At 32.5% G+C, this 12,380-nt stretch overlaps 1 protein-coding gene across 1 annotated transcript; it reads left to right on the top strand.

The window, feature by feature from the left end:
- The first annotated feature begins 3,087 nt into the window (after positions 1–3,087).
- Positions 3,088–7,221, top strand: LOC128166941 (diencephalon/mesencephalon homeobox protein 1-like). The gene is made up of 6 exons (XM_052832417.1): positions 3,088–3,169; positions 3,292–3,456; positions 3,798–3,976; positions 5,160–5,370; positions 5,892–6,068; positions 6,245–7,221. Exons 2-6 carry the CDS (start codon positions 3,294–3,296, stop codon positions 6,550–6,552), a joined length of 1,038 nt encoding a protein of 345 aa, XP_052688377.1. The 5' UTR covers positions 3,088–3,169; positions 3,292–3,293; the 3' UTR covers positions 6,553–7,221.
- Positions 7,222–12,380: the final 5,159 nt, after the last annotated feature.

Genomic DNA, 12,380 nt, shown 5'->3' with positions numbered 1-12,380 from the left:
GGAAAATTCCACTTTCTCCAATAAAGCCTAACTATGCTAGCAATATACGCGGGGTGGTTTTGCGCGGGGACGAAGAAAAAAAAACGTTACAGGAAAAGCGCTATTGATACTGGGCGGCCATTGAGACGACACGCTACCTTTCCCGATCTTCACGAATCTGTCGTGTTGTCATCTTAACGTATTCCTCTTGAGACATGGGTACTCGAAATGATTAAACAGAAACACAAACACAAAATTTGATTAAGTCAAGATCGTTATTTTTTATTGGGAGGGTATGACCCGCTGTCACACATGAGGATATAAAGTCTTACATCTCTCATTAAATGAATTTTTTTTTCTATTAACCCTTTTTTGCTTCTTACAGGTAGGTTGTTCGTCTTTTAAATTCTGAACTTAAAAATAATTTTCAAGATACATGTATGTTTTTTTTTTCTTTTTTGCTTTTTAGGTTGAATATAGAAATATTATTTATGTATGTTTAAAAATGACTAAATGTTAAATAAAATGTGGAAACAGGTTTTAAAAAAGGTAGTTGAAAAATTTGTCATTTATTCATTTTTGTGAATATCTGGAGATAAATGCTTTACATAATCGAAGCTTTAAGACCCCAGTTTAATATTTTTAACATATCTACATTCTTTAAATGCATTTCATTTATTATTGCTATCAGAATGTTTTACAATTAATTCATCACGATTAGTTTTTTGGAAACGAACTTTCAATTTATTATTGACATTGAAAAGAAATAAACTATTATTCGATTTTAAGATTAACGAGAAATGAAATTGATTTTAATTAAAAGGCTTTCTTGATTTTTTTGACATGTGAAATATACCACAATCAATAAAATTATTTCTTTTATTATTTTAAATTCAACGCATATATTCTTTGAATTTTTGTAATTATAAATCATTTTAATTATTTAAAAACAGCATTTGTGGATTTAGCCCTTTTCAAATACATGTAGATGCATCCTTTTAATTTGTGTTCAAAAGAAACAATTACAAATTGTAAATATAATATTTCAAGGCGATCATCCTTAAAAAAATCGATTTATTTTTCAATCATTAAAAACTAAAAAAAAATACTTCAAAACTTCCTTTACACAAGTTACAAAATAAAACATTTTGTAGTTACAATTTAATAATTTTCTTTTTTTCCAAAACAATTTTATAATAATACTTGTATTTACTCCTTTTAACTGTCTTTAAAAACTGTTTTGTTTTCCTTGTAAAAACTGTTATTGCTGCTTTGATGCACACGTCTTAATACGAACGGTTACAATATCATGATTTTGTTTGATATTTGATGTACATGTTCTTTACCCTTCAAACAAATCATCATCAAACTTTTAGATATTTTTAAAAATATGTATAAATATTTGATCACAGTTTTTAAATGAAATTATACATCAACATTTACAAACTTTTAGTTTGCTCTAAAACGAATAATAAATTACCATTAACTCATGACATTACAATATATTCCCCTACATGTACTGTACTTTAGAGGTCACATTCTTTATATCGTCAAATTACTGTGTATTTTTTTTAGATGTTAGCACAACCTCCCCCAACCCCAACCTTCTAGTTTTAAAAGTAATAAAAAAAAGAAAAGGGAGAAGTATAGATATGATCTATCTAATAGTAATGATGAGAGGTTTGAAAAAAAATTGTTATATCTTTAAAGCAAAATAAACATAAATGTATTCGTATTTAACTCTCGATTTTCACTTTCAAAGCATAGAGTTTCACCTTTTTAATTGGAGTAAAATAAAGAAAATATAAACACCCACTGAATTTTTAAAAATGTATTGTTACTTATAAACTATTGTTCAAAATCAACGATTTTAACATATATGAAATTATTTATTTTAAATAGAGCAGATTTTATGCATATATACAGTATATACCCATTATTATGAACTTGTTATAATACAAAATTCTGGAAAAAAGAAAAAAAAACTATTTAAGGATTCAAGTATATGAGGGTGCCTATACTATACATATTGTGGATAGATAGTTTGAGTTATGTTTCAGTTTTTAGTGTTTTAGTCGTGATAGTGATTATAAAAATCAAACCACGGACTGCGTGTAGTTGTTTTTGAAAAATGTTTGGTTTCTGTCGATTTCCGTTTATCAAACACTGCACATACATTATGGGTTGAAAACTTGCGCCCTAAAGAGTAGGGGTCTTGTGATGGTATACAAATAAATTACATTTTTATTGATTCATTAAATGGATATGAAAAAAAAATGACAAGATCAAAAATTAAATTCTGCACATTCAAACCGGCACAGATTTGAAATATGGAATTGCATTAATTAAAAAAAAAAACAGGCTTTAAAAAGTGTTTTTAGGATAAATTGCATTTAGAGCACGCTTTGTTTATATCTTTGTAAAAACATCTTTCCGACAAATCAAAATTTGTATACTTTGTGTTTCCACAAATGGACAAACGTCTCAAAACAAGACGTTAGGCGATGTGCAAAAAGGTCCTACCATTTTCAAGACTCGATATATATATTAGTATATCTTCGCAAAAAACGCGATGATTAAATCGATCATCGGACGGACGAGTGTGTGTTGAATAACACCTATATCCTTTTCACGCCCCTATAACAGTTTATTTAGGGGTTCATCGACAAGTATGTATAAAACAGTGTTTAAACTTCATTTAAAGATTAAATCCTTGAACACGTTTCTGCTCTCATAAGAAGTGGCTTCCGAGTAAACATTCTGTACTGGCAAATTCGTAAAGCTGAAACCATCACACAACATCAACGCCTTTCCAAACAGATTAGCAGCTCAGAAAGTTGTCTAAGAGTGTTTGGCTGGGGTAATGATTGATTACAATAGGATGGTCCATATTAAACTCTCTCAAGACTCATTGAGAAGACACTGATGAAAAGAAATTGATATGTTTAAATACTTCTCTAGATCGCTTTTACTGTATTAGGATCAATTAATTATGCATCTCTTGCAAGTTTTCGCATATTTATTTTACCTCTATTTTCCACACAGATTAAATTAATCATCTGTATGGGAATGATATCAATTTCATTTACTCCCAGTTTAGCAAGGTACTTAAAGTTTGGTCTACTCAAGACACTAGCTTTAATATGAAATGAACTTAGTTTAGTTTCCACAATCTTAGATTTCAAACCAGGTAGGTACCCACGAAAAATATTTTTGTCGAAAATTTTTCATTTTATGAAGAAAATTCTTAATCATAAAATGTATCATTAAGTTTACGTTGTGTTCACTTAGTGTTCTGTTTTTTCTATTTAGTTATGCAGGCTTACAACAGTCACGTGGTTTTTTCGCCTCGTCCGCCATTTTTAAGCCTTCACCCTCCGATTACCTACCCCCTACAGTCCCACCCAGCGTTCTTTCCGTTCCATGGCTCTCCCTACGCTCTGCCGCCTTCAGTCTCATTTGCTGATAAAATTGCTGGTAAGCAAAAGTTGAAAATAAATCAGAAGTATTTCTGTTACTGAAAATAACACTTGAACGATATAACTTTTAGATTTATTTTTATGTTTCCCCCAAATCTGTATTTGTTTCTCAATAATGTCATTAAGATTAAAATACAGTAATACTCGGATAACTTCAAGATTATTTTATATTGATAAAATGAATAAATAGATTACGATTTGATTTCCAGTATTAAGTATCATTTTGTAATTACTAGTAATAACCAAGTGAGAAAAAAACCCAGCGGCGACAAAGATGTCAACAACATAAATTGAATAATTCTATGAAAATTTTAAATACTTTTTTTTCGGGTTTTGTAGCCGATTTGCTGTTCGAGGCAAGGTTCGGCTGTCAGAGAAAGCAGAGACGATGCCGGACGGCCTTCACCAACCAGCAACTGTCCACGCTAGAGAAAACATTTGCCAAGACGCACTACCCCGACGTCGTGATGAGGGAGAGGCTCGCAATGATGACCAACCTCCCAGAGGCCAGAATCCAGGTACGAAACACACCGTCTAAGTCACCTGTATGGTATTTATCTCACCTCATTTTGCTGTATTTACAAACACGTGATTTCATTTTTTTGGAAATAATTAATTAAAAACACGTCTTATTTATTGATTGATTCATTAATCAATTTATTTTTCTATTTGTTCATTTTAAATTTTTTGTGTGTGTCCTGATAATTTTATAAAATATTCACGTGCATTATAATGCAGTAGCAAGTGCTACATCGTGCAGAATGTTTAAATTCCGCTAGGTTTTTATCGATGGGTGTGACCATCGGTATTTTGTTTTATCTCATATTTGATTGGCATATCTAAGTTGGTTAATGAGTTTTTGAAATGCATTACTTAAAAACAAATTTTAGACATTTAAGTGCAAGATGTATCTTTTTTTAAATTTGCTGTCAATTTTTTTCCTTATTTGGATAAATAAGGTAACACATTCATTGAATTAAACGTGATGATATCATAATGCAAACATTGTCTTATTGGAAATGAAGTTTTTATTACATAGTGCATTAAAACTTCACTTCTGCAAATCTGTGGTTTGAATAAATCGAACTTAAAATTATGGTAATTGATACAATGATATAATGTGGTTGATTAAGTACGCAGTTTATTATGACATGAGCCCTGCATGCTTGCTTCTCGTTAAACATGTACTTTGCGTGCAGAGAGAGAGAGAGAGAGAGAGAGAGAGAGAGAGAGAGGGAGAGAGAGTTTGTTTTCCTAACTAGATTTTGAACAAAAGCAATTAGTCCAATACACATTATTAAGTTCCTAAACCATCGAAAATTATGGTTACATAATCTGAATCTTATAACCAATATTTTACTTAATTATAAATTTCATTTCATCAACTAAGATAGATTATTTAAAAAAAATGTTTTTAAAAAGTAGGTTGCCATTTCTGTGCCAAAATTGTAACTGGTCTTAGTATCTAGATAGAAAATTACAGGTATATTTGCAATAAGATACAAACATGCAAAAAATAAACTTTAAAAAATATCAAAAATAGTTCTGCCATATCTGTGCAATTCAGGTTAAACATTATCTGGGTTTTTTTACTGTTTTTTTTTTACCAGTTATTAAGTAAAAACATTTGTCAGGTATAGATTGTATTGTACATGTATCTCCTTATATATAACCCAATTCTCATATAAAATAAATCTATAGGTATGGTTCAAGAATAGAAGGGCCAAATATAGAAAGAAACAGAAGGTGGCGCCTGTTGCTGAGAGCAGTAACCAATCCGGAGCCGGTGAAGAATCCGATACAGGTGTCTCTCAACAGAGTGACGCAAATACTGACCTTGACCTGACTGATGACGTAATAGTAGACGTGGTCAGCGAGGAAGAGGAAGATGAGCTACGGACGTTAGATACAGGTTAGAAGAGGACTGCCACTATCTCGATAGTCGTTTTCTATATGGGAATTAAGATGGTGGGTGGGGTTAAAACAAGCACAGATAAAAATTGTTTGCGTAAAAGAGAATTTGATCCTTTCCTTCTAATTTCAAAAATGGGATTTGATTAGCAATTTACTTTTATTTCAGTTAATAGTTTTATACATGTATGCTTGTGTGTCTGTAAAACGCCCTTTTTATGATGCGTTTAAATCTGACAATTTATATTTACGATAAACCTTTGGGTGAGAATTCTGTTATAAAGATTATGAAATCGTGTCATTCAAATAAAGATTTTTATTATGCAATCTCTTTCAATACATTAAAATCCCTTCCCAAACTAATTAGTAAAGTAAAAGTGGGTGTTTACAGAATGCAGCAAGCAAAACATGTCTTACTCAAAAGTTTGATCAGATTTTGTTGAGTTGCAATGCTCAACCACGATCTTAAACAGAGATGTGAGATACTTGTTCTGATATTAAGCTCTTTTATCCTCTCTGCAGATCAAAAACCTGGACTAGAAAATGAGGAACCGGACAATGGCATTGTAAATTATTCTGGCTCTGCTTCAAAGTCAGAGAACGCCGAGGGCTCCACTACAAACGCTGATGAAAAGGACGACGATGAAAGCGATGACCCCAAAACGAGGGCGACGCCATCTCCTGATATTGAGCAAACTGGTAAAAATTCCTCGCACTTCCAATTACGGTGTTTAAGTTTGTACGATAAAGACACATCAATTCGTACGCATTTGTACTCATGCCACTCTTTTTTTTTCAATGAAAACTTTAACAGAATAAGCATGTTGATAAGTGAATGATTATGTTTTTAATTTTTTATTTGTGTTTATTTTTAGATAAAGAGACACTCAGCTATCCGCCATCAACATCTTTACCCCCGTTTCAGATTTTCAACAATCAGAGACATTTTAGTTTTCCTCCTCCCCCTCCCCATGGATTCGGGTTTCCGTTTTGCCTACCGGAGAATTCCTTTCCGTCCGTGTATCGTAAAGCATCGCCTCTGGGCCCCGCCCATTCCTCCCACCCCCTGTCCTCTAGCCTGTACAAGAGGGAGGGGACTTCATTGGAAACTCACTACAACCCCAGCATCGAGAGTCTGCGGTCCAAAGCAAAACTGTATTATGATTCTCTGGGAAAATTGTGATTTATACTGACTCTAGAATTGTGTTACTTATTATTGTGGAAACAATTACATGTATATTCATGGGGGATAATTTTATTGGATTTCCATTTTTTTTTAAAAAGGTTTGTGGGGATGTAAGTTCTGGGATTCTTCTATGCAAAATGAGTAAATTCATAATTTGTTGGGAATGTGCACCAAGGAAATCCATGCAAACTGAGCCCCAACGAATATTCATGATTCCCTGGTACATTGACTTGAATATACATGTAAATCTATTTTGATATACACATAATATAACATATAAGCAGGTATTGTCTATATCAGCTTTCTCCATTCCACGTTACATTAAATAATGCATCTGAGGTTGTGATTTTGTATGTATAAGATATTGATTATAAATTTTTATCTCTTTCATTCATTTTCATTACGTTCATGTTTTTATGTTTGCAGAGTTACATGTATTAGAAAATGTCGTGTAAATGCTTAATATTAGTATTAGTATGTTGAATGTTTTATCTTTAAAAATTTAAACGAGTGCAACTCCTTCCAGTGGAAATTTTAGGTATAGAGAGGGTTGGGTGCACTTTTGTTGAGTACTTGTTTACAATACACGTTACATTGCTTTGTTTAGCATTCTGTAAGCTTGATTTACATTACTTATTATACAAATAAAAACTGAATGCATCTTTATTTTCTATCTTACTCTAGAACTCATATCTTACACATTGACTCAATTAAGAATTTTTCAGTAATTTTGGTTCTGCATAATATCTTTAAAACCACGACAAAAATAAAAAATGATTTATAAAAAAAAAATTATCTCTTTAAGCAGAAAAAAAATCACTAATTTTTTTTTACCTGACCACCATGTATTATAGATGATTATATTATGTATTGTTTGATAATAAATTTGAGGCTAAGATACCCTGTTTGCGCTAAAACCCGCGTGCACAAGCGCGGTTGGGGCGGGGGGGGGGGTGTTAAGACAGGACATAATCCCTGGAAAATTTACAAGTATTAAATTCCCTTTGTTAATTTGCCGATTGTAGGCCTACGACCACCTTCCCCCGCGGCATGTGAAGGTATCGCTTGGACCCCCCCCCCCCCCCCCCCCCGCCTTCCCCTGGGAATTTTTTTTTATCCGCGCCATTGATGTTAAAATACATTTAAATTACATTTCTAGTATATAGTCTCACCTAACGGTCCAGAATACTTGAATAAGTTACACGTTATGATACACGGGATATTGTAAGTTTCCCCCCCCCCCCTATTTCATACTACGACAATTCGTTTCAACTACTCTTTCAGTGAGCAGTCTTCTGAAGAAAGAAAGACAACTCCACTCTTTCCAAAAGATGAATCGAAAAATGCAAGTTATGTTTCTTGTCGTGAGCAAAAGGAACGTTGAAGTACTATTCATATCTACGTACATTAAATAAAAACTCGGGCTGTTTATCGATAATTTAACAATCATTGGTTGGTTTTATTCCAAAATCGTGTCACCTAATGTGAGCTGCTTTATTAATTACTGATTTTCACTTCAAAATTTAAAATTAGAAATTTCTATCTAAGTTTGCACTTTCCTTTCCAAAATGATTGCGACACAATCAGATATTGTTGTTTGAATATTATATGCATGAATTTTAACATCACAGTTACGCAGTTTTGGTCGATGGCTACATTGAAGGTGTCATATCTTCTTATCGGAAAGAACTCCAAACGGAGATCAAACAACTGGAGTTGATGTTTAGATAATCATTTTGTCAATAACCATATTTTTCAGATAACATTGATTGTGCTCTGTAATGTTTAACGACGTGTGGGTCAGAGAATCAAAATTCAAAGAGGGACACGCTTGGTTGAACAAACTCAGCACGTGACTGTCATTGCACACAGGCCGATGATTCTGTAGATGAATATACAAATCAAAGTTAAACTTGTGATAAACCAGCACCAGCAGCAATTGGGGATTGTTGTAGGTTTCATTTGAGTTTTGATTTCGTTTGCTTTTTCAGATTTAGTTTAATTCGATCAATAAAAATACATTTATTTCTACCTCTCATATCTAAAGACAGTAGCGGCCATATTGATATGATTTTACATACAACACCTTTTTTTCAAAATCAATTCATTATTTGAATAAAAAACGATATATAATCTTAAGATAAGTAAATTGGTTTCATCGGCATTCAGACGGTTTGTGTTGGCTCTTTCTTCATGTTCGACATCAGCAGCGCAAAAAGCCAAAGATTTTTTATTCGAATTCATACTAAACTTGAATATTTACATGCATTTTGACCCTCTTTTTGTTTAGATTGTTATGAATACGTATTACTTCTATATTCCATTTCCTTCCATTGATTTCCAAATAGTGTAAGTCACTGCTTTTCTCTCAAATATTGCGTGCGATCGCTGAAGATCTGTAGCTCTACGGGAAAATTCGGATGACAGACCCCGGATGTTAATTCCTGTAGAGCTATAGGTCTACGTATTCATAACAATCAAAATAAAAAGAGGGTCCCAAAAAATACTAGTAGAAAAAATTATGGTTTTGCTACGGTATATGCAAAGTTTGTTTAAAAAATGATTGTAAAACTCTTGTATTTATATACAATGAACATGTATATAAAATTATTAACAGAGGTTGAATAATAGGGGCGGAAATCTTCTTTCGTGATAATTATGTAGGCCTAATTAAAGGTGTTACTATTACTAGTATGTCTTGATGGATGGAGAATAAAGAGATGGAGAGGGGTGGATGGGTGTCGTGTTGTAAATTAATAGCTAACCATTCCATGTAATTTGATAATTAATAGAGTATAGATATATGATGTAAAGTGCTGTAAAGCAAAGGCGTTGTATAATATAAATATATCTACCCAAAAGTATTTACCTGCTCTAACTTCTTGAGGAAACTGGGATCATTTTCTTTACACTAAAAGTATTTGGTTCATTACATTCTAATGAAATAGCATTTATTCTTATAAAATATCGCTTTCTTTGGCAAAAAAAAAGTATCAGAAAAAGTAACAATCAAACTAATTCTAAAATAATAAAGTGAAATTGCAAACATGAGACATGCTAATTACATGCATAAATGCTATAACCAAGTACAAGTATATTTTTTACTTTGAAATTTACACGTAGTAAATGATACATGTAAAATCAATCGTATCTGAATGTATGGGCAAAGAACTATTCTTGTCAAAATATCATTTTTATTAAACCTTTAAAAACCCCATCAATTACAATTAACTGTCCTGTCCTCTTCATTTATCAAAATATATACTAATAAGGACTTGATTACACACAATGATTTATTAATATCGTGTCAGTAAGACAGTTTTTTTTACATGTTGTGTTTTTCTTTAAAACATGATTGACAACTAATTTGTCAGCGTGTCGTCCCTCGTGTTAAATCTCGCTTATATTTTGCTATATTTCATCTTTTTATATAAGAATAATGAATATTGAGCGGCTATATTCATTAAAATAAGGTAAGAAAAATCTGAAATTTTCATTCAATTGAAAATTAAGTTAAAATCAAATAAACCATATTTAAAAAGTTTTTTTTCTTTCATGCTTTCAAATGTATGTGATATTATTTTCATGTTACAAAATAGCAATTAAGTTCTAGGAATTTATTATAGGAATTTGTAATTAAAGAGGCATTATTGGAAGTCATTATATTCTAACAAAGGTTTCAGCAAAATTCCATTTTTTTAGTCTATATTATTCTATAATAGAAAGCATCACATATATACAAAAAGAAAGAAAAAAGGAAGCAAAGGAACTGGTTCATAATTTAAAATTATAAAAATATCGGTGAGATAAAAATACGGTTGACAATTAAGCGGTTTTTTTTTTTTACGTCCGATGAATATTAAATTAATATCCTACTTTGGTGGCCATTTCATGTCCAAAGAGTCTTCTTTATTCTTAACTCATTTCAAAATCCTGAATCGCACTTAATGTTTATTTACGAATATCCAATGAATTATGTATTCAAATCAGCGTATGTAAATGTCGTGAAAATATCGCATGTGTGGTTGCGATACACTAAATTCGCTTTTTTCTTATTCGTAAATATTAGAAATTAGACATTCTGGAATGCCATTAATGATACAAGGGGGCCTTCACAAACTGATACAATTAAGGATGTGTGGAGAGCATGTCGCGGATTTGATATAGCACTTCCGTGCAGTCGCGCCGCCTTGCCGAGCATATCTGGGTTTTATTTTTTTTCTACTTTCTTTGATAATAAGGTGCAAAATAATATAACTTGCAATTGTATGCATAAATACGAATATTTTTTCTTGTTCGATGAAATTCAAAATCAAAATAAAATTGTGTTTTTTATATATTTTTTTTTTCAAGAAAACTAAATGACAGGAATTACGAAATCTCCCTCTCCCCCTTTTTTTCTAAAATGATATCTGAAGGACTTGATCTCTGTCTACAGCGTTTTCTCATTAAAGAAGTTCCAAAAAAACTCGAGTATTCTTGTGCAATAATCAAATTTTGATCCTATTGGGAGAGAAAAAAAATTGAAATGAGCTGTCATACATCATCTTGTCATCGACATCTGTTTTAAAAGACGTCGGGTCGTTAATGACGAGAGATAATCTGACTAGGACACCGTCGACTTGCGTGCTGTTCAAATTTGTTCATTAGCAATCGGAGTGCAAGCGATGGTCCAGGTGGAATAACGCAGGTGTCCTGGCGTATCCTAGGAAAATTAAACACGGAAACAAAGGGGGTCCATTCTTTGATATTGCACATGGTCCGTATTGCTTGTGCATATGAAACTGGAAGCTGGCATCCCCGCGCGCGAGGGCCCGGATGTTAGCAGGTGTTGGAAAAATAATGCGCTGTTGCTCAACATCATATTGGAGGAGGAGAAGGCAAGATGTTCAGTAAGAACACACGCTGGATATTGTCACCGACGCATTATCAAAGGGCCCTTGAATCGATGACTGATTAGGAAGAAGAAAGGATACCAGACAATTCAGAGAGTCGAGTTATTTAGACGCTGACTTTCATTTGTTCTAATTAGCATACTCCTTAGAAATTTGTTTTAAAAAACAGTCCATAAAAAAATCTTTAATGCAATTTTCAATTTTTTTTTTATTTTATGACAATCTAAATTTTATGCACTTACTATGAATATCTTTTTGTTCCTTTATGTTTTGTAGAATATTAAAATTTTACATTTAGCGAAAACTTGAATTCGAAAGATCTATAATTTAGATTAAAAAAAATTACGTTGAAAAATAAATAGCTCCGTGGGTCAGTAAATGGTACCTCTGTCCAAACTAAAGACCAAACTGTATTCTTAGAAACTAATCAAGTGAAAATGACATTGAGAATTGTACCTGGTATGGGCGGTCAGTTTTCACCTGAGGCCCAAACAAGATTATTAGAGAAGAGAAAATAGAGACGCGTTCGATGTTTCGATGTTACGATACGCCGTTGTCCAGATGTCGCCTTGAACACATCGGGCTGTGAGGTTAGCCCATCAATTACCAAGGTGACAGGACGCTTGTCACAAAGAGAGATTGGATGTACCTGGAGAAATCCGCCAGATGTACAATACCAGTGGTATCGGCTTGTCAGGTACTTCGATCAATTTGTAACGACGACGAGTTTGAGGAGATGAAACAATGAGCCTGCCATAGTTATAACGCTCAGGAGACAAAGAGAAGCGCCATAGAAATAGAGATTTAGATCAATAGCGCATTATCGCCACTTCGTCCATTGATTTCTTATTAAACAAAAGTTCTAATTCTGGTTATAAGAAAATGATTATTATTGTTTTTCATTTGAAAATTTGACAAAATGTTCAAAAA

The sequence above is a fragment of the Crassostrea angulata genome, chromosome 10 (assembly GCF_025612915.1).
Source record: "Crassostrea angulata isolate pt1a10 chromosome 10, ASM2561291v2, whole genome shotgun sequence".
In the NCBI taxonomy this organism is placed as follows: Eukaryota; Metazoa; Mollusca; class Bivalvia; order Ostreida; family Ostreidae; genus Magallana; species Magallana angulata.
Note: the sequence above shows the minus strand (reverse complement) of the source record. Positions and strands in the feature narration are given on the sequence as shown.

Coding starts and splice junctions, on each gene's coding strand:
- LOC128166941 (XM_052832417.1), top strand. CDS start 3,294: ATGCAGGCTTACAACAGTCACGTGGTTTTTTCGCCTCGTCCGCCATTT. Junction 3,977..5,159: donor TCCCAGAGGCCAGAATCCAG/GTACGAAACACA, acceptor ATAAATCTATAG/GTATGGTTCAAGAATAGAAG. Junction 6,069..6,244: donor TCCTGATATTGAGCAAACTG/GTAAAAATTCCT, acceptor GTTTATTTTTAG/ATAAAGAGACACTCAGCTAT.